At 43.2% G+C, this 22,764-nt stretch overlaps 2 protein-coding genes across 2 annotated transcripts in view; one reads left to right on the top strand and one right to left on the bottom strand.

Annotated features, from left to right (window-relative positions):
- The first annotated feature begins 999 nt into the window (after window positions 1-999).
- Window positions 1,000-11,106, top strand: LOC128758539 (testicular acid phosphatase homolog). The gene is made up of 10 exons (XM_053864578.1): window positions 1,000-1,143; window positions 1,363-1,449; window positions 2,572-2,727; window positions 4,702-4,800; window positions 7,006-7,101; window positions 7,422-7,554; window positions 7,656-7,738; window positions 7,856-7,962; window positions 8,722-8,903; window positions 8,979-11,106. Exons 2-10 carry the CDS (start codon window positions 1,369-1,371, stop codon window positions 9,086-9,088), a joined length of 1,047 nt encoding a protein of 348 aa, XP_053720553.1. The 5' UTR covers window positions 1,000-1,143; window positions 1,363-1,368; the 3' UTR covers window positions 9,089-11,106.
- Window positions 9,216-22,764, bottom strand: part of mybpc2b (myosin binding protein Cb) — a 27,996-nt gene continuing 14,447 nt past the window's right edge. The window contains exons 12-30 of the mRNA XM_053864577.1: window positions 22,307-22,431; window positions 22,051-22,156; window positions 21,598-21,767; window positions 19,950-20,115; window positions 19,756-19,862; window positions 19,644-19,673; window positions 19,425-19,567; window positions 16,723-16,882; window positions 16,547-16,651; window positions 16,293-16,481; window positions 16,043-16,177; window positions 15,676-15,843; window positions 15,369-15,457; window positions 12,864-13,059; window positions 12,644-12,783; window positions 12,348-12,507; window positions 12,134-12,270; window positions 10,621-10,807; window positions 9,216-9,364 (exon numbers count right to left, since the gene is read on the bottom strand). Coding sequence (XP_053720552.1) covers window positions 9,333-9,364; window positions 10,621-10,807; window positions 12,134-12,270; window positions 12,348-12,507; window positions 12,644-12,783; window positions 12,864-13,059; window positions 15,369-15,457; window positions 15,676-15,843; window positions 16,043-16,177; window positions 16,293-16,481; window positions 16,547-16,651; window positions 16,723-16,882; window positions 19,425-19,567; window positions 19,644-19,673; window positions 19,756-19,862; window positions 19,950-20,115; window positions 21,598-21,767; window positions 22,051-22,156; window positions 22,307-22,431 — 2,545 coding nt within the window. The 3' untranslated portion in view covers window positions 9,216-9,332. The remainder of the gene's footprint in view (window positions 9,365-10,620; window positions 10,808-12,133; window positions 12,271-12,347; window positions 12,508-12,643; window positions 12,784-12,863; window positions 13,060-15,368; window positions 15,458-15,675; window positions 15,844-16,042; window positions 16,178-16,292; window positions 16,482-16,546; window positions 16,652-16,722; window positions 16,883-19,424; window positions 19,568-19,643; window positions 19,674-19,755; window positions 19,863-19,949; window positions 20,116-21,597; window positions 21,768-22,050; window positions 22,157-22,306; window positions 22,432-22,764) is intronic.

The following is a 22,764-nucleotide window of genomic DNA, read 5'->3' as shown; positions in this document are numbered from 1 at the left end:
AGCACAAACATGAATATGGTTGGCGGAAACCAAAAGGCTTGCCAGACTGTGGAGACACTTTCAAGATAATGCTGGTCATTCCTGCGGTTTCCTTCACTGACACTGGTCTATCCTCCAGACAGAAAGGGCCTTGGATGAGGTAACTGGTAATAGTGAGGCTTTTAACTCTTGTTTAAATCAACACATGGTAGTCAGAGGAATATGAGAGAGACTGACATGAGTCCACGTGTCTATGTGTCAGGGGTGTGGCCATTGTGAAGCACATGAACATTTTTCACAGCAGGAGGTTCCCATGGATTAGAATCTCCACACAAAGAGAGTCAGTTTGAACAATGGGGCAGTGAGTAAAAGCAGGAGTGGGCGAAGATTGACTGGCTGATGGACACATTAAATGTATCGGTGTTGTCAGGTGGATTTTGCCTTGATAGCCTTAAAAGCGTCTGCTTTTCTTGGGGCAAAATGTGGACTAAATTAATAATAATAATACAATCGTAAGAGCCTCAGTCATACCTGCCACTGGAGGAGCCGGGGTTAGAATGTGCTTCTCTAAATCTGGGACACTGGTTTCCAGTTGAAAAAAGGATTTACTGTATGTGAGTTGTTGTTGGTGACTTGGATTGTATACCAGTCTGTAATGGTAAAAACCTCTACAGACAACATCCATCTCTGACCTGTCTATTTGCTCTGGATGGTGACACCAACGGATGAAGTGAGTTCCTCAGTAGGGTGTCAGGGTCCTCCAGATGTGGGGTGAGAACTTCAAATCCCAACGATGGTGACTGGCTGCTGCTTCAGTGACCCAAGTGCAGATAAATTGTAAGAAGCTGTTCCGATGGATAGACAATATGATGCAAGATACCATATTTATGGAAGAACATATGTAATGGAGCTGAAGGTTCGGGCAGAAGACCATGATGTTTCCACATGCTGGGTGGAAGGCTGGACTTCGAGAGCCTTTTCGATCGGCTCTGGTTGAGAGAGTTCAATCTCCTGCTGTGATACAGAGGTGTTTGACTTCAGTGACATGATCTGGCATGACTTTTTTAGGTGTTCCGACATGGAGATCGATCACCAATTGAGTCATATCCCAGGGATCCACATGGCGAGGAGGTGTGGGCTCAAGGATTTGGACAACTCACAGAGGTGCTGATGTGTGTGTGTATACTGAGGAAAGGTGCCCCTGAATTTTGTCAATTAGCCATGTACAATTGAAAAATATAATATATGTAATATATGGCCTTGTGTAGGGAGTACAATTTATGGTGTTATGTAAATAGCAACGCTGTGATATTAAATCTGCTGAATCTTCAGCAAAAGGTCACTTCCTACCTCAATGAATGATGCTGGCAACTTCCTTTTCAGTTGGGTATGAAACAGCAGTTTGAGCTGGGGAGATTCCTGAGGAGGCGCTACGGACCTTTCCTGAATGAGAACTACGATCACAGAGAAGTAGGTGTTGAGAAATCTTCATCTGTTTTGGGAATGAAGGTCACCGACGCTCGTGTGCGTGGTTTTTGTGAGAGCGCTGCAGTGGCCTATATCCTGAGCAGGAGGATTGTTGCCATGGCCTACATGCTGTCTGAGCGCCACAGTGGGGAACATGCATGTCTGCTCGCCGTGCCTCGAGGGTGGCAGCTCGCTCAGCATGCTGTCATCATCAAGATTTGACTCCGGCCCCTTTTTCTGCCTGGCACCCGCTTACTATAGCCACTCCTTAAATAAGCAGCAATTACCACAAAAATAACAAACCTTCTCAGCAGCTGTCACTGGTGATTTGTCTCCCAAGTCCCAGTCAACTTGTACCCCACCTTTCCCTCTGCTGCCATGTCTGTTTTAATTTGACAAAAGGGGGGAAGGGGGCGTTCTCAGCATCACAGGAACATCCAACCTTATCAGCTTGATTTACTGTGAGCAGAAACCTGACACGGGGTGACGGAGAGATATAGGCAAGCAAAGGCTGATGTCGGAAGAGATTACAAAAAGACAGATCTGATCTACCGCCCTCACTCATCGCTTTGGATCTCTCCTGACTGTCGTCTCTTCCTCTTGTTTGGGAGAATACCTGATGTGACTCCTCCATTCCGGATCTTATGTTAATGTCTCACTTAAGTGGATCAGTCATCTGCTTGCGTACGGATAGTGGAATGGATGAGGATCAGCACCTTCCAGACTTTTACTCAAGTTTTGAGGTTTAGCACCAAGTCTGAGTTCATGCCGGGGTGCAAAGTGATATGCAGCTGAGATCAGAGATCAGAGCAAGTCTCCTACTGAAGTGCATTTCTGGAGGTAGCGTGAAAAGCCTTTTGACAGCGATGGGAGAGAAGTATGTAGACAAAGTGTTTCATGGGGATGTCACCATCCCCAGCGTCCTTTGCTGGATTCTCTAAGTAATAGAGCAAGAGTCGTCGAAATTAAAAGAGTGTGTCACCAATCTAACTTCAACTCATTCAGAGCCTGTTGTAGCAACAGAGTGCCAAGACCTTTTTGACACATCGGACCCAGAAAACGGGGAACAAGACGTTGATGCTGCGAGTGCTGCTGAGATGCTACTCTCTCACGCTGTGTCAACAGATCTATGTGCGCAGCACAGACTATGACCGGACTCTGATGAGCGCTCAGGCCTGCTTGGCCGGGATGTTCCCACCCACCAGGCACCCTGCCCCGATCTCACCGCAGTTGCCATGGAGGCCCATTCCAGTGCACACTGTTCCCCGAGCCCAGGACAAGGTAGGACGATGACATGTAGTGGCAGTAGTAATAATGATTCTTCATTTATGTGGTACCTTTCAGAATGCTGTTCATGTTGTGCTTTACAGGCACAATACTAACGTAAACAGGAAGAGAGTAGAAAGCAAAAGCAGAGGCTGGCAGGGAAAAGAGGATGGTGAAATGTGTTTTTAAAAGTTGAGCTTTATGTGTTGTGTTTCAAATCTCCTCCGGCTAACTTTAGAGTCAGGCTTGAGAGTCAGAAAATGTATTTATTTTTCTCCTCACCGGATGGCACAATGTTCACTATATAAAGGCAACTACCACTGAGAAAACCAAACTCAGACAGAATCAGAAAAAAAGGTAATAATTCGAAAGGATTTTTTTTGTAATTTAACATTAAACAAAAAATGCAAAATATAAAATACCCTTTTTTTTACAGACTGTGAAGGAAAGAGGAAAGAAGGCTATGCACATAGTGGAAGCGTGAAAAATAAATGGTACACATGTATGAGATCTCATGTATGACACAGAATTCACTATAGATAGTATAAAATCTAAGAGGGGCAGATGTACCATAGGAGAACAACATCAAAACAGTAGTGGCATAGAACATTATTATTAGAAGAAAAATGCACACCATGATACAATCTGGAATTGCTAATATGCAACTTAATAAACTGCGTTTATCTTACAAATGTTGGAGGAGACAAATATATGTGTTAAAATGAACCACTGAAAATGAAATAAATGAAATGAAATATAATGAATAGTCACAAAAATTATAAAGCTGGGTTCCACATGTAGTATTATACGGTCTGTAAAAAAAATGCCACACAGATTCAGTTCAGATAATCGGCTCCTTGTTGTCCTGGGGCCTGGCTCCAGCAGCATTATGTGCCCAAATAATGAGGTCAACTGACCGCCAGCATAACATGAATGAGAGGGTTATTTAATGGATTTCTTTCTTCCACGATGGCACAGATCTGTGCCAAGAGCCATTCCAATACCAGGAATCCTGGTGCATCATTTTCACTGTGGCATGGCTGCTGCAGAGTGCAGAGCTTAATCCCAGTCCTTGGCTTGAGCGGTGCACAGTGGACAGACTCATCAATGTGGGATCAAGTTGGAGCCTTAATGGGACCCTGGAAGTATATCCGCGAAGCCCATGAAAACAATGGTGAAGCAAATGTGTACCGTTCTAAAAGGCGAGAGAATTGTTGGTAACTTTTGGAGACCAGGCAACTGCATCTTCAAACACATCTGCGTTTCTTGAAACATTGTCATCAGACTCAACAATAAGTGAGAGAAGCGTTTGAAACACGCTGATAAAATCCACTGCCAGAGGTCATACACCTCAACATTTTGTACCGTCTTCAACTTTGATGACGGTATGTTTTTATCCAAGGCACTGTTTCAATAACTTCTGCAGTGAAAGATGCACTCGTCCAGTGCTACATTAAGTTTTCACCAAGATCTTTAATAGATGACTGGAGAGTCCGCCCGCTGCTCAAAGCCCTCTCGAGCTCATGCCAGGGATTCTTAATGGGGTTAAGGTCTGCTACCTGCAGTGGCCACCCATGTGTGAAAATGATGCCTCCAGCTCCACTCTATCACAAGTGGAGCCCTGTGAATCCTGGCATGGTCATCTTGGGATATGCCAGAGCTATCATGGGAGAGGGGGGGGGAAATCCATTGATGGAATAGTCTGGTCGTTCTGCGTGTTCAGCTGACCACATTCCTTGGCCACATCCTGTCGCTGAGCCTGACCAACTAGAATCCAGGAGGCAGCTATTCCTTACGCCAGCCAGTGCGTGAACACAGTTGCGCATGCATGCGTTGAACACATGGCTAGCACAAGCACTTCCTCTGTAGATGTGAACCTGCAGCGGTGAAGCTGTTTTATGTATGAACAGAGCACATAATTGTTCCCCGGAGATTCCAAACACCTGCAGTAATGTGTATTATTTCCACTGTTGTTTCTGTTCTCTCCAGCTGCTGAGGACCCCAGGCAAAGATTGTCCAAGGTTCAGAGCCCTCATGACGGAGACGCTGGAGAGCCAGCCGTACCAGAGATTCCTCAGAGCTCACCAGGCATGTAACGCTTCAGCGTCATTAGCATCAGCGGGACATTGGTGAGGGAACATGTCAAGTGGCTCCGCTGCTCCTTTGATGGAGCCAAATAAACCGTCACTCACATGTAGTCGGCACCTCCACCAGACTCGGTGTCCTGGCTGTGAATGTCTCGGCCCCGGTGATGCCTTTGCCTCGGAAAGCTGCGTCGGGCGAATTCTCTCACTTTTCTCAGAGAGGCTAATTAACGGCGGGATTGAATTAGATGGTGAATTACAATGAAAAGGTTTTAATTAAACCCAGTCCCATGTGTTGCCTATTAAGGAGGTAAGAAGATCAGGATCAGACAACCTGCGACGCATGTTAACACCCTCTGCTGGAGGCACACGACCTGCAAGGTGCGGCAAGAAACACAATGTTTGCCTTCCTGTCTGACAAAACTCCGCCGCCGCTACCGCTAATTGTACTTCAGAGAGGCGCCCAACAAGACAAATATAACCCGCCGCAAGTGAGAGGCGTGCCTCCTTTTGTTTGTCTAGAAATGGTCTTATTTCTAGTGATGCCATTTCTACTGGTCACAGAGAGTTCGGGCAGTGCACACGATACTTCCTGATACAGGAGCGGTGATACGATATGTTGTGAGATATTGCCTTACAGTACGTTCGGCAATGTATTGTAATATGAGCCATTATTTTAAGGGGGAATCAGATAAGGCAGTAAGTACAATATTATATGCATGAACTATACATAAATACAATACATAACAATACATTTGTTTTTTGTTATGACATCAGTATAGTTAGACTTTCAGTTCAATTTTGCACTTGAACTGAGGAATGAATCGCTATTCAACTCCCGTGTACAGAAAGAAAACCTTAGTATTAAACACATATCAAAGTATCTATGTATTAAGTATAGATATAGCCGACATAAAATATAAAGACAATATCACACATTCAACTATTGCAATATTTAAGCATTTCAACATCATATTTTTCTAAGGTATTCCCACTGGTCTTGTCTAATAAAAAAGGTGGATGGGCTCTTCAGTAGTGATAACACGACTGCAGTGATATAGTTACAACCATTTGGATAGGTTACCTGACATGAAATACCGCTGGCGGTCATAGCTACCAAAAGGGCAAAACAATTTTTGGATTGGTATCACGTTATTTTGTAATATGATGACCATTATTTTCTGAAACCGATAATGTTTCATGATTAGATTAGACGCTTTATTAAGTGACATTATCACATTGTTTTGTGATACTCATCTTGATATCTAGTTTTGTCCTCTGGGCAGCTCTCTGTTTCTGTATGTTGCACACAACAAAAAGCTGCTCTGCACTTGGATGTGTGTATTTTCTCATCAGAAACTGAATCCTCCCGCTCGCAAGCTTATCAACGGATCTTGACGGCTGGCTACAAAATAGTCTTGTATTTCAAGAGAAAAACTGGAGTGTTTTTTATTGAGAGCTAGAATCTCAATGACTCAATGGAAATCCACGATGGGTTTGTTGGCAACCCGATTTTATGATTCAGCTTTGCCATGTACATTTGAGGAAACAGCACACACCTGTCATCATGCTGCAGTTCTCTCTTACTAATTGTACTTAAACCGAACTTCATGCATCATATATATTAGGGGTGGGATTTTATAAAAAAAAAAAAAAAAAAAAAAAAAAAAAAAACTAGTTAATTAGAGAATTTGTGATGAATTAATCTAATTAATCTCAATTAATCGCAGTTTAATGGTATAAGAATATTTGTCACAAGAAGCCACATTTTTCTATTTAAATGAATTTGGTATATTACTGAATCAAATGATGGACACATACATGTAAACAACAAAATATTGTTTATTTTGCATCAGTTTGACAATAGCACAATAAACCACGATGGTGGCTATGTTCAAGTTTTTATATCACCTTATTTAAACTAAAGCTCTTTTAATGTCTTGAAAATATTTGTATAAGACTTTCAATTTTATAAGACGTTCAAGTACGTTCAGAGTAGTGGAAACCCTGGCCATTGTTTAGTGAAAAACATCCCTGAACAAAAGCAAACAGATGCTTTTGTTTGCTTTTGTTCAGGGATTCCTCCATGTTTGTTGTTGTTGTTCTCATCCTAGCTGCCACGTGTCTTGTGCATCAGTGTGATCAGTGGATCAGGAGCTCCTTATATATATATATATATATATATGAATAATGATTCTTCTCTACTCAGTACTTTGTGGAGAGGCTGTCCAACCACACTGGCTACTCCGTTTCCAAACTGGCAGGCAAGAAAATCTGGAGGGTCTATGACACGCTGACCTGTCAGGTAAGGAAACTCAAATATGACCTTTAGGCACCTTTGGCAGTGTCAGCTCAGAAATCCTTGCCGCGGTGTTTAGATGTCAGCGCTCACGTGCTTCCAGCAGGGCATAATCAGCTCAGTGTGATGGGATGATTCTGGGCCAGCCTGAATGCATCCATTCACACTTGGAAAATGAGCAGCTGTTATCTTCAGTGCTAAGCTAAAAATAGATTGAATAGTAAGAAAAGATGAAGAAGTGTGCTTCAACCGGCCTTTGTTGTCTTCGGTGTTATCGGATTATTAGCCTAATGCACGGTCATTAAAGACGATCTCTCTGTGCGCAGAGGATTCATAACTTGACTCTCCCACGTTGGGCCACCCAAGACGTTCTGGATACCCTGAAGAAAATTGCCTCTTTTGAGGTCATCTACAGCATCGTCAGTCACAAGAGGAAAGAGAAGGCGCGACTGTCAGGGGGTAAACAACCACCTATTCCTGGTTTTTAAATGACAGGCTCATCTTATGAGGCGGGAAACTTGGGAGTACATTTGGAGTTGTTGTGCTGTGGTCATTGCCAGGGATGCTTCTGAAGGCCATCATGAGGAATTTCTCCGACGCCGTGGAGCAAGAGAGCCCACTCAAGTTCATCATGTACTCGGCAGTAGGTTCAATATCCATCAACACTTATAACACACACACATATTGCAAGTGTCTGTGGAGTCGTGAACCTCCTCAGCAACCACGTCCTCACTGCCGCAATTTATGTTGGTCATTCCAGCACGACTCGACACTCATCACACTGCAGGCTGCGCTCAACGTCTACAACAGCCTGCTTCCTCCTTACGCCGCCTGTCAGCTCTTTGAGTTCTACCAGGAGTATGATGGGTAGTGACACTCTCCCCACCTTCCAACATGCATCTCTTCCATGGCCGCACTTTAGGGGACTCATTCCAGTGGGTTAAATTAGGACACAAATTACAAAATAGCCTACTTAACACCTACATGTAATAAAGAAGAAAGATCTTAAGTAAACTTGAGCTCAACATACCCCATGAATATGGCTCTGTGAGTGTTTGCTGCTCACTCGCTTGTTGTCGGTCGTGTGTTCTGTGTCTTGTGTATTTCACAGGTCGGAACATTGTAGGTGGGAGTCGCTTTAAAATATATTTAAAAAGGCAGAGAGGAGAGAGAGAGAGGTGGCTGTTTCTGCCTGCGGTCCTGCGAGTCTCCGGCTTGTTTTCAACATAATGCTGTTGGATTGTGAGTCCTGACAAAATGGGAAAAGATGGTAGCAGGAGTCACAAAGGCAGTGTGAGAAGGAGACGGCGTAACCTTGAAAGAAGACCACGTATTTTTTTGGCCTTGTTTTATTTACTTTGAGGGAGCGGTGGGCTCTTTGTTTAATTAAAACAAACTCCCAACGTCATCTTCAAATCCCCTGAACTGCAGCACATTTTCAGATGGCCAGCTATGAAACAGGACTAAAAGCTATCTTGCCCATCATGTGTGAAGTGCTCAACGGACTCACCATGGCAGTTAGAGCATTATAGCTCAAACTTCTCTCTGTTTTAACCAGTTTTGGACAGTTGTAACCAGGTGTTATTGTATCCTGCATGACCTCGAGTTTCTCATGATCTCACGCAGATCCTTCTCTCTGGAGCTGCACTACCGGAATGACTCCATGCATGAACCCTATCCCAACAATGTCCCAGGATGTGATGGGATGCATCCTTGCCCTCTGTCTACATTCACGGAGCTGGTGCAGGATGTGATGGCGGATGACTGGGAGGAGAAGTGTGGCTCTAGACTGCGACTGTCAAGCGCAGGTCAGACATTACAGTGCCTGTGTTGTTGCAGTTTTGTTTCCCTTATCAACGTAAGAGGATGCTTGTCTCTCACAGGGATCATTACAGCACTAGCTGTGGCGGTGGGTCTTCTGGCAGTGGCGCTGTTGTTCAGCGTTGGAGTGGCAATTCACAGGAGAAGAACAAACTACTCCAGAGGGGTTTAGTGAAGAAGTGTCAGCTGGAAACAGCTCTAGTAATCATGTGACGATTGGCTGTGTGGGGACGGGTTGTCTGTGCTGTTGCTACGTAAACAGTTAGAATGTACTCTGGTGCCTTTCAGCAGAACAAATTTAAACCAATTTATTTACAGCAGCGATTGATCTTTATTTGATTCACTCATGACTGTCAGCACAGAACACTAACTGGTTGTCTGGAGTGAAAGTTCCAGCTTCTTTGCTGTCGTGTTTCTCACTTCTCCTCCTTGTTTGGATCGACGGGGACTGTGGGATGAAAGCAAATGAAATGTCAAACAAGGAGCCAAATGAGATATAATTCCCGAGACCGCGAAATCAATGAGGCCAAATTGAAACGAAGAAATTCACATGTAACGGGCAGGTGATGCAGAACAGCAGCACGAGTAGAGAAACGCACAATGGAATTGAAATTTGAACGTGAGAACGCACAAAGTTTCAACGTATTCTACGCAGTAGAACACTTTAACGATTTATCAGTCAAGAGTCCACATGAGAGTTCCCTCTTTTAGCTTGGTTAATTTGACACAAGGTAAAAAGCCGCCTCAGCAGGGTCCGGGAGAAGGGCTTCATGGGCTGTTTGAATCGAACGTCAATTTCCTCTCTCTGAAATACCTTAAAAACAGCCTCAGATTGTTTTTCGTAGCAGCGTATTGACGTGTCCTTAACTCGACTCCGCGGTTTGGAAACTTGGATGGGTCAGCGAAGTTCCTGCCTTTGAAAGTCTTGTACATACCATCAGACCTGAGTCTATAGCCGACACTTTCTCATGATATAATAATACTTATATAGTTACTGTATAAACCTCCTGAAACCTTAGCTCTTACCTGGAGTGCATTTCTATTTGTTTCTTTGTGCTGTCTGATATTAGACAGTTCAAAAAGACATAAGTAAATGTTCTCTTTGGAGGAAAAAAAACAAAAAAAGAAACATATCAGTCAGTCATTCTTTACCCTTATTATCTTCTACTACTACTTTTGAAAATGTGTTGAGAACATGAGACTCTGGATCAAATGAATGGGATGGGTCGTGCATTTTTATCTGGTAGCTGGTGTAGAACTCATCATTATAAGATGGTGCAGGAATATTATGTCATCCAAAATAGTTATACACACGTATATTAATTTGGACACAGTTAGGGAAAATTATCAAAACAGACAAACTAATAATAATAAGGAGAATTAGTAGAAAGATTAACAATTGATAATAATAATTAATATACTGAAGTGACTTGAGCTTTCTAGATGGGTTTTGATATGCCTGGAAATTTGGGTCAATCCTGCGTCTTTGCACGTATCAGGAAACGTAACATGAAGAAGGGAGGTGCAGCAGCCGGTGGTGAAGCCACTCAGTACCGAACACTGTATCACACAAGCCGAGTCCGACTTGAGTCTCGAGACACTGATAGGTGTGACTTGAGTCCAAGTTGCCAATCCTCCTCGGCTAGCCTAACCCCAAGTGCCACAGGTCTGGAGTCGCAGCAGCCAATTGCTCATCTCACTTACGATGGATATCCAGCTTGCACTCCACCTCATCCTGGCCGAGCTCGTTCACAGCCATGCAGGAATATTTGCCACCATCGAAGGTGCTCGGCTTCCTGATGTTGAGAGTCAGGACGCCTTGGTTGTTTTGCATCAAGTACTTGGGATCTTCACCAATGATCATCTTGTTCTTCATCCAGATGATCTTGGGCTGGTGAGGAAGTGGGAAAACAATTTAAAAAACACACTGGCAGCTAAGGTTCTAATCATACAGTTCTCACTGTTGTGCGCTAGTCAAGTGACACAATATGAAACTACAGTCACAGACAGGTCATCAAACTGGAGCCTTTTGTGTCCTGTTCAGTTCGTGAGCTCGTGAAAATGTAAAGAATTATCAAAAATGTATACAAAATGATCAAATTGTAAACTGTCAATCCAAAATGTTCCATTTTTACCCAAATCTCTTCATTATTTTGACTACATTGTCACTGTGTGTTTTTGTTTTCCAAATAAATCGCAATTTCTCAGACAAAAATCACAGCATACCACATAACATACCACCCTGTGACACATGATCTCTCTGTAAGTGGCATCACCAACAGAAGGTGGCATCACTCAAACCCTTGCAAAAGCCAAGGTCTCATGCTGACAAGGTCCCCTGTTATTTTATTTGATATTTTGTCCTCCTTTTGGTGGCTAGTCATTTAAGCTTAGCCTTATCATAACTCATTGTGAACATAGACGTGTTATTAGCTCAACAGCACTTCTAGCTGCTGGATTCTGTGGTGAAATATACCATAAAAAAATGATAAAATACAATAGCAGGTGTAAACACAAAAAAGGATTTTAGGGCTTCGAATGTGGTGGTACGTTTTTCCTCCTGTATGTCCTGTTGTTTCAGAGAGGAGGTGGCATGAGGGAGAGGGCTGAGGATCCTGGCTGGGTCACAGGAGACCATTTTTTTTGTTGATTTTTGATGTAGTTTTTAACTGACGTAAACCAGGATTGAACCGGTGTTGTAATGTGAGGATGAAATGAAAGCCATGAGTCAAATGGGAAGCAGAGATTTCGGGCTATGTGAGCGATGTTTCAAGCAGTTTTTTGGACAATAGACCGAATCTAGGTGTGATGAGTTGTGAGGGAACGACTTAGTTATTTCTCTAACATCATCAAGACACGCTAGAACAGCAGCAATGTCAATCTTGGGTGTCATTTGCAGCAATGGAAAGATAAATTGTGACACTGGATGATGAGGCCAAGAGGTAGCAAGAAGATGAAGAATAGAGCAGGACCTAAAATAGAACCTTGCGGAACACCACACATAAATCTGGCTGTGGATGTCACTTATGTCAGTTCTGTCACAAAACAACAGATAATGGTAACTGGGATTTATGTCCAGGGTGGAAAACATTATTTACAGGTCATACATGTCTTGCAAGAAGAAAAGAAAAAAAAAAAAAAAAAAAAAAAGGCTCATCCCACATGAAACGCACGAATAAATCAGTAATAACTATAAGTTTTGCCGTGTGGTCCGCACCTTGGGGTAACCTCTGACAGCGCAGCTGATGGCCGTGCTGTAACCAGCCACCACCGATCTGTCAACCAGAGGACGAGTGAACTTCGGCATACAGCTCATGTCTTTCTCTTTGAAGGGTTGCGGCTTGTACACCAGACCTGCGAGGAAAGACACATAACAGCGTCTGCTGGAGACATCACAGTACAATAACACTATAAACACACGAGCGACTCACCTGTCTTGGCGATCTTAGCCGTGTTCTTGCTCAGGGTGGCGTCGTCACTCTGGCCACACAAGTTTTCACTGAGGACTCGGAACATGTATTCGTTGCCCATGATCAAATCAGACGCCGTGCAGTTTGTCCGCCGGTTGTGTTCATAAATAGTGAACCACTCCTGATGACAGATCAAGTCAATTGGGTTAAAAGGAGTTTGTATCACAGTCAGCACTGGAGCTTTTCCTCCAGGACACAGCTCAGCAGGAATCTAATGACTGAGGTTGGGAAGTCTCACTCTATTTTCTTCCTCTCACCTTTGTCTTCATGTCGGCTTTCTGGATGGTGTAACCAGTAATTTCAGTGTTGCCGTCATCCTTGGGTGGTTCCCACTCCAGTGCAGCATTGAAGCCCCACACCTCTGTCACCCTGACTTTCTGAGGAGGCCCAGGCTTGTCTGCGGGAAGTTGTCGACGGGTAATTGTTGACTTAGATGCAGCAAACCCGTGGTAACTCTGTGGTTATTACTGCACTCACCGACAATTCTGATCTGAATAGAGGCCCTGTCCTCCATGTTCTCAATTTGGAGAACAAGCTCATATGTTCCGGAGTGTTCTCTCTCTGCAGAGCGGATGAAAAGAATGCTGTCCACGTTGGAGTTGCGCACGTTGACCATCTTGGGGTCAATGGGTTGGCCGTCCTTATACCATGTTGCAACAGGACGGGGTTTACCCTGCAACCACCCAAACAGGAATGAATGGCAATGAAATATTGAACACAGACACATGAATCTTTTAAAGCAGCTATTAGCCCGTGTTTTTGTAGCCTGTCCTGTGGGACAGTTTAGTGGCTTGCTGAGTAATATGCCATGGTTCCTGTGGTTGCAGTTTTGACACAACCACGTTAGTTATTATGATGATTATGGCAAGTTTTATTGAAGGTATTTTGTCCTGACAGAATGTGACTGATTGATGACATTTGAAGAGCCCACTGCACTGATCTGTTTCTGACTGCACAGATGTAAACCTTTGTTGCCTCACTCCTGTGCTGCTGTGAACTCCCAGCGCACTTCACCTCAGCCAGCTCTCTGTGATCATTCTGACTTTATAGCATTCGCCGCACCATTGATTAACGCTCGGCTGTGAAGCCCACTGCTCCCTGCTTTTCACTACTCAAGGACGCCAAACTCAGTCATACAAAGGGACGTAACCTAAAGAGAACAGAATTGAATGGTCACTGAACATACAGCGGGGAATGTTTTAACAATGTTCAACTGCAAAAAGCTTGTTTAAAATGTAAGTTATCAACACATGTCTAGTTGAAGTGTGCTAAATATGAGTGAAATCATCCGTCTATAACAGTATATGAGTTTTGATGCGTTAATATCTGACAAAAATAACACTAGTACAAAGCACAAGTTCATCTTGGCTTTCACTGGGAACATTTTTCAGTGCAGCAGCACCAGGTGCCCATCACTATATAATGTTGTAGTCAGAACCAAAACATCCATGGTAACAGAGGACAAATTGCATGGTACAGGTGAACAGAAATGTTTCGTTTAAAAATGTCAGGATTGCAACATTAACAGTATTGTTCTGTGCACTTTATGGAGCAAAGACTTCACTTATCACTAGAGTACTTCCTCCCTCATGTTCAAACTAATGTGTACAGACTGAACTTAAATGTGATCCTTTTTTTTTTTTAATCAAATACCACCCCAAGTCAATACATTACAAATTCAAAATCAACATACCGCACACTCACTGAACCCCGCGGCTTGAACAAAGAGGCGGCTAATGTATGGATTTTCATGAACAAACAAGCTTCTTGTCTCCAGTCTGAGTCCGACTGAGTCTTGTCACATCAGATGATGAAATCACAGCTTTTTTATTTACATTAAAACGTTGGATGCGCTGTTTTCACCTGTGTGTATCAAGCCTCTGTCCCAGTGTTCCCGGGGTTCCACGCTGCAGCTGAGACCGGTTTTGAAGGCAGGACTCCATGAACACTGGGGCAGTGGCAAGAGAGCCAGGATACACACGGGTGAAAATAGCATGTTAATTTAAATAAATTGCCTGCGCTTTCATTTATTGATGTGATGCGTGTAATTATATTGGTGGCATGACGTATGTTAACATAGAGGTAGACTGCACCGCTGCACACCAGCGCCACCTCTATTCCATTTTCGTCTGAAATACAGTAGAGTAGGAAAGGCCTACTGAATATTCAGGCGCTCTCAGGGGTCTGGAAATTATGGTAAATGTCCAGGAAATACATTCTGAATACCAGATAAATGAACTTCAAATGGGAATTGACAGGGAGTCTCAGAAATTGACTTCCCAGATATTGTGTCTGGCCTCCCCTGCTTGGTCTCCAATCTTCTCCACATGTCCCTATAATATACTGCTGTCCAATCTTGTCCTTCAAAGTCTCTCCCAATGAAAACCTCTACGCTTCAGCTCTAACTCTTCTAACTCTGCCTCTTATCTTTGTGTCACAGCTACTGTCTCTAAACCAGACACCACGGCAGACTGTCCTATAGAGCTTCCCTTTAACTCTCACTGCCACTCGTCTGCACAGATGCCTACACTCACCTCGTTTGCTCTCTTGATCCTTATCCAGTTCTCTTGAGAAGTGAACATGATCTCATGTCTTTTCACTACCTCTAGCTCCCTGCAACATCACTGTTCCGCTCACTGTCTCTCATGTACATGCATTTAGTATGTCTTAGTAACGTTCATTCCTCTTTTCTCCAGCTCGTACCTTCACCTCTCCATCTTCCTCCCACTCATCACTGTTTCATTAGCAAACATCATGGTTCATGGAGATCGGACAATTCACACCAAGGTGTCTCAATATTAAATATAATTTTAATTTTTAAAATAATTTTAAAAATGCAGACAAAAAGCTTAGACCTGCCGACTGACTCGACACTATTGAGCGAGGCAGCCTCTTAAAAGTCCAGTACTCCTCTCACCTTTTGACAGACAGACTGAACACGGGAATTTGACATGAAAGTCCCCGAATGTGTGCGTTTGTAACCTGGAAGGGGATGGTCAGGTTGATCTTCTCTCCCACTCTCCTGATGTACTTGGTTCTCAAGTCACGCGGAAGGCGGATTTTAGGATGCTCTGAGGAAGACACATTCACACACGTGAAAACAGAGACCCTGGGGAGGAATACACGATCAAAACGTATGTAGGTCACAGGGCTCTGAAAAAGATGATTTCAGAAGGTGCCACAACCAATCTTGACTCATTAAACTCTGGCATGTTCATTTCATAATTACAAAACGTGCAAGAAACTCCACTTGCATAATGTCTGACAGCGAGCGCAGGAGGTGACTCACCCATGATCTCTCGGATGGTGACAGGCTGCGCCAGTGTGGCGGGGGGACTGAGTCCAGCGATGTTCACTGCAAAAACCCTGAAGTTGATCTTCTCCCCCACAGGGAGGTTACGCACCACAAAGCCTTGCTTCTCGCATAGTTCCTGGTTTGCAACCACCCACTCCGTGTCTGCATAAGAAACATGTGCAAACCTTATTATACGACCAAGTATTATCATAGCAGCATAATGCATCTGATTTATGTAAATAGTAGGCACCTCTAATGACATTTATACACATGAGCTGTCAAATAACTGTGGCTTAGGAGAACGCTGCTATTGTCAAAGAATATTCATAGTGAAATATTAACATCATTATGGTAATAATACCTCCTTCCTTGCAATATTCAATGGTGTAACCGTCCAGTCCACCGGCTCCTATTTTCTCCGGGGCGAGCCACCTCAGACTGCATGTGCTGTCTGTCACATCATGCACCGTCAGGCGGGTTGGCTCGCTGGTCGGCGCTGTGTGTTGACAGAGAGACAGATAGGATGGTGGAATGTAATGCACACAGGGAGCCAGAGAGAGAGAGAGAGATGGTAATAGAAAAAGAAATAGGAAAATGCATGTGACGCGCACCGATGGGCATGAAGGGTTTGGAGTTGAGGCTGGGCTGCGACAGGCCGATGCTGTTGACAGCAAACACTCTCATCTCATACAGAACACCTTCAATCATCCTCTTTGCCTCGTATGTCGTCGATTCATAAACGTCAAAGTTGAGCTTCGTCCATCTGGATGAGCCTTTCTTCTTCCTCTCCATGAGGTAACCTGAGAGACAGTAGTGAGAGAGAGGCAGTGAAACACGGCACTTCGCTGACACCATTCCCTTATACCTTTGATTGGTGCACCGCCGTCAAATTTGGGGGCATCCCAGATGATGGTGGCACAGTCCTCTCCCACTGCGGTGCACTTCACGTGCTCCGGAGGGTCTGGCACATCTGGAACGTGCAAATTGATGGCACTTTAATTCGTGAGTTTTGGTCAAGACAGGTGTTGAGTTCCAACTCACCAACGATCTTCACAAACAGCATGGCCTTGTCCTCTCCTGCAGGGTTGGTGACAACGATGCTGTAGTTCCCCTCATCTTCTCTCTCCGCCCCCTCTATGACGAAGCAACTCAGGTCCTTCCTCGCCTCCACGCGTACGCGTCCACTCGACTCAGTGACTGGCTTGAAAGAGAATTAAAAAAGCCACAGTCAGGCCAGACATCACACCATCAAAAGATTTTTAGAATAACACACAAACTGATGATAGACAGTTTAATTTTTAAAGTTCAAACTACAAACAATTGCTTCAGCATCATTTTTTTACAATGATTTTGGACAAGAAACTGAATCATGATATGTTAAATCTTGTCTTGGAGTGAAGAGTGAACAGCTTTGTACCACAGGAAAAGGCTTACAGAAAATAAGTTGTGCCAAAGCGAGTAAACTAGCAACTGAAGCAGTACAGTACATGCAGTGTGTGTGATAGTTGAAGTGAGAAAGACCCAAATGTTCATGCACATTATTCAATCAGTTCAAAAATAAAAGGGAAATAAAGGAGAATGAGATAAAGACAATGCGGAAAGGAAAGGATGCTGCAGGCCTCTGGCACGTGGAAAGCAAGGTATTTGACTCAGGACCCTGAGAATGTTAGAAGTTTGATGATGGTTTTATTCTGGTTTTGCCTCCACACTTCTGCCATTTCTCCTCTGTTTTCGAGTTTCGCTGACAGCTGGGACAAATCAGCAATCAAAGCTGGCAGCTGCTGGACTCTTGATAGCATTTTGTTCCATCTGCCTGAACATTTTTATACAGTTTTTCAACTTTTTTTTAGGGCCAATATCAATATCTGGTGGTTTGGGAAAGCCGATAACCGATATGAATCTGATATTCGGGGCCGATATTTCTCTATCAGATTTGGCATTGGTATTGAGAAAATTATATTGTGAAGATATAATTTGTTTGGAAACACGAGAAAAAAACATACTGTACTGTATATATTCTTGTACAGGATGGTTTTATTGGTCATGTTGAACAGAAAATATTGACTGACTAACTAGCACAAATTGCATAAATACAAACTTACGAGCAGCAGGCTATATTCTTAATAAAAGAGGGCAGAATTGGACAAATATCGGATGGGACCGATGTGCCAGGGGCCGATAGCAATGTGGGTCGATATGTGAAAAATGGCCAAAAAATGGCCAATATATTGGCCAAACAATACAATATTGGTCGACCTCTAGTGTGAATGCACTGACTCCTGCAAGTGTTTTCTTGGTTTATTTTGATCTTCTGCGGTTTTGTTTTATTTCGAGTTCAGCTGACATTTTGTTTTCCTGTTCAATCAAAATTCAGTAGACAAAGCTAAAATAAGATGTTTTTTACATTGTAACAAGAAAAAAAAAAAATTTAAAAATGGCCAGTAGAAAATGATTTAAATAAGATAAGCCTAAAATAAGATATACCGCAAAGAAGACCCGGTCTTAAAATAGGAGCTGGAAACCAATGTATATTTCATTTATTGAAATATTTAAGAATTTAATTTAATTTCAGGAGTTTTTCAGTGCATGACCACGCAGACAGTAGCATGCGTTCATTCAAAATCAAACAAACAGGGCTTTGGTCCCTGGCCCCCAAAGTTTGCACAAGTTTTGTTATGCTGTCAAAGCCATGGCGGTGGCCTGCACATTATTTGGTATCTACAGTGTGTTGTGTGCTGAGGGCCATTCATTCTCTGTACAAAATGACATGTTTTGTGTCCATAGCCTGCTGAAGATGGCATCTTTTTTTGATGTATAAAACATGGATCACAAACAATTCTGCACCTGGGCAAGGTGAGTACTGAAAAATGAACCAGCCTAGTGGACAGTGTGGGGAGCAGAGATGTGGCACCTCAGAGTTGAATCCTTCAAGGCCGGGGCCTGGAAGCAGCGTTAAACATTGAAGGTAAGGTTGATAGCAATATGTAGTTCAGAGTGAGCCTTTATCTCTACGCGTTTCTAAGTTACACATCTAAATGTTGGATCATTTGAATGATGTATGTCAGTTCCACTAACAGCACGAACACCATCACTTGTAGCATATGACTGAATTGTAAGAGTTATTGTGTAGCTGCAAATCATTCTTGTTCATATTCCTTTGGCTAAGTGCCCGTGGTCAAAAGTTGGTTGATACATTTCTGCCTTGGCATCTAGGAACTGAACTCTCAGCTTCTTTCGGAAGAAAGCCTTTGTCCTCATCATTTGATCGTTCCTGCTCATGCCCTTTATCTTTCAGCAGTAAGCGCTGCAGTTTTGTTGTCCAGCATTTTATTTTCCTCCCTTATTTTGGCAGTTTCTTGTCATTGACTTTCATCTTCCTCCCTTACCTCCCTTAACTGTTTTCCTACATCTCATTCATATTTCTTCATATTATATATTGTTCTTTTTATCCTTCATGTCCGACTGAAATGGTTTCTCCACACTCACACTTGTCCCCCCCCTTATCCTGGATGTTATCTTAAATGGACTGTTGTGTCGGAGTTGGTTGGTGTAAACATACATGTTCATGCAACCATTGGTACTTGTGGTGAAGAGAGCAGAATGTCGCACCATGGCTTTGTTTTGTCCTGGTTTAATATAAAAGCAAACGCTGCTTGAGTTCTTTCCATCAAAACTCCAGCTCCTTCCCCTAAACAAAGAGCACTAAAAGACAACTCTTGCCCTACTTTTGACGTGAGACTCACCTGTTCACCTTTGGACCATACAACGGTTGGTGCAGGTTCTCCTGTGATCTCCACGTCCAGTCGCAGCTTGTTGCCTGCCACTACAATGATAGTATTTTGGGAAACCATGTTTCCGGTGGTGTCCAGGTGGATCTTTGGAGGATCTGTTACAGAAGAGTTGCTGTCAGTTTGGAGGAATTATGTATGAACACAGGAAAATTCTAATAAAGGGTGACTAACCTTGTCTTGGCACGTAGTCAATCTTAATTTCTGCATTGAGAGAAACCATACGAGTGATTATTATTATACTTCAGGTGATCAGTAACAATGCTAACATTCCATCTTTGCTCACCCAAGAAGTTAAGTTTGGCAGAAAGTGACAGAGCGTATCCATCAGGAACAAATGTGTAGTCTCCAGCGTCCTCTGGCTTCACATCATCAATAATCAGGCGGTGAAACCTGAAATCGGGATGAAAGAACGCCAGAGGTGGAGAAAATAAACGCACATTTCTATTTTCGTTCACACCGTCAAACTCGTTTTCGTACCTCCCGATGTGAGTCATCTTAATGCGGTCACTAGGCAGGACCTCCACTCCATCTTTGAACCACTTTCCTGTGACCTTATCATCAGACACTTCACATTTGAACACCGCCTGGTCTGTGGCCTTGACTGTCAGATCAGCGATGTCCTGCAGCACCTCCAGTTCCTTCTCTGAACCAGACATTGGAAACCACAAGGGACCAGTCAGGCGGGGGAAGAGTGTGGAAGATGTTCACAACGGCAGCATCACTTGTCAGTTTGTTTACACGGCGACCCTGGACACGGCCGTAAAAAAAGCAGCTGCAACTTCCATTCTAATTTTAAGTCATCTATACTGGAAGACTCTAAATTGCATTTCAAACTACAGCCATGAAGAAAAAACATTGGTTACCACATAGAAGTGGTGACCAACATCTCATGGCAAAAAAAAAAGAAAAACAATATGCAATATTAGTAAAACTTCTGATATTAATAAATATTTCTGCATACACAAACCCAAGGTTTTAAAATGATGTTCAATGCTATTAAGATTGCTATTGTTAGATGGAGATTTTCTTTCAGATTCTGTGAATCCTTTATAGATATTATGATATAATCAGTTATTCAGTTGTTATGTCCAATATAAATGTGACTGCAGTACTTTTATCTTCATCTACACAAACATCCTCTAGCTTTGTTTCACTAGATAAAAGTCTTATTTATGCAATGTGTGTATGATGCATTTATTTGCAATGTACAATGTATGAAATAAAAGTAAAATTACATAATTACATTTTAGATGACATAGCTTTTGGTAACAAAAGATTACTCTGCCTTCAGAGTGTTCATCGTCAGTACTTGGCAAGAACCCTTTCACAGTATTTCAATATTCAGCTGCATTCAAACTAAATTTAACAATGATTCTGTGATCAATAAAAATGAATGTAACCCGGAAATTATTATGTAGCTGACCAGTGGGCTGTTGATATTGTGTTGTTTCACTGTGAATCGCAAACCTTCCGTGAGGGTGTTTAAATTATGACTACTAACTCAAGCTCTTGTAGAAAAAGAGCACCCAGCTATGTTCCACATCATGGTGGCAGCAGACTTGGCTTCAAACGTTCTGTGAAACAAGCTGGATAAGTCCTCCTCACAATCACCGTCATGGTGTCAGTCTGACGTTATCAATGTGTTCTTGTGCTGAGGTGTGCCAGCACGCACTGCGGGACTGAAAGGTCACATGTAGCTCCGCTTCTCTGTGGATGTCATCCCTTCATGTTGTGCAAATCTATAACATTGTAGCAGTATTTTGATCTCATTATTAGCATCTGAGCGAGTCGGCGGTTTTGTCAACGAAGCAAAAGCGCTTGTATTCTGGGAACAGTACCTGATGAAAAGCTAATTCAGAGTGTCAGTGACACAGAGTAGGTGCGGCTGGAGAATTACTAGAAGCATTAGAACCATTGGTGAAAATACTGGGCACATCAACCAAGAACAGCTAAAACGTCAGTAGAGCATCTGCACTTTGAGCTGATGTTGGGATTCAATTATTTGTTTTCTAGCCATCTCACAACGGACCAGAGGGACTTCCTGGCAGGGAAGCCTCCATTCTAAGCTGGCTATCCTTGTGGCAGGTTGCATCCCCTAGGCCATTTGTTCATTTTCAATATATACCTTCCACTTCCAGCTCTCCCTTGGTGTGACCCCCATTAGTCCACGCGTGGTACATTCCAATGTCCTCAAGCGTGGCCTCCAAAATGATGAATGTGTGCTTCCTTCCATCCTTCTTGAAGCGGAATTTGGAGGAATCTTTGTCCTTGCTGAGCTCTTGGTCTTCAAAGAACCTTGGAATTAATATGAAATGAGGATATCGCTTTGAGACATGACGTGACTGTGATCCTACAGAGGAAATGATGTAAAGCAGTGCAACACATTCATCAGGTGTTTTGGAGGCGTTTTCTACATTGGAAATTTCACAACAAACACTGTTCTGCTGGAATGAGCACGGAAACATGTAGTTGGACTGAATACATCTTTGGAGTGTCAGTGGAGGTGCTTGTTGTTGACTTGCTTAGCTTCGACAGGCATGAAGCCGGAGTGGGTGCAGAGCTCCTGAGCCGTACTGACCACATCACATGGGCTCCCTCCTCAGACACCTCGATCTCAAACTCCACTCTCTCTCCCACCACCACGTGGTAGTCGTCCATCAGCTTGGTGATGGTAACAGGAGGCTCTGGAGGGAGCAGATATTCATTACTCCAGCAGGAACTTTATTCTAATGCAGTTAGAGTGAAAAATTGACACTAATTATCACTTAGTCACCCTGAGAAAACACCCAGGCAGACGAAGTGACAGCTAACTGAGGCGTGAAAAGATGATGCACCTTTGACAAACACCTCTGTGAAACACTTGTCCTCTCCAACCACACACTCGTACGCCGCATCATCAGACAGGTTGGTTTTATTGATGGTGAGCGTTCGGATGTTTCCATTTGCCTCCATCACGTACCTGGGAAGAGCAACGAAACACAATGCCTATTGTGGGTACGGCCTGCAGTGTGACCAACGCCTTTTATTGACTGGAATATGAATACATTTTGGTTGTCGGGGATATATATGTTGAGGATAATAATTCTGAAAATTGTTATGAAAATATATATTATTTTGAAAATATATATATTGATCCGGACTATCTACCGCAAGGCAGGTCAGAAGGCATTCTTTATTTTTACCACAGTGTGACCTCCAGTTGCGGAGCTGCGGTCTTCATTTGAGTGCCTGCATCAACATGAAGCTTAAGATCTCTTGGCACTGAGACTGGTTCGGCCCGAAGGGAGCCTCC

Source organism: Synchiropus splendidus, chromosome 5, assembly GCF_027744825.2.
Source record: "Synchiropus splendidus isolate RoL2022-P1 chromosome 5, RoL_Sspl_1.0, whole genome shotgun sequence".
Lineage (NCBI taxonomy): Eukaryota > Metazoa > Chordata > Actinopteri > Syngnathiformes > Callionymidae > Synchiropus > Synchiropus splendidus.
The sequence above is the reverse complement of the archived record's forward strand: the minus strand, read 5'-3'. Positions and strand labels throughout refer to the sequence as shown.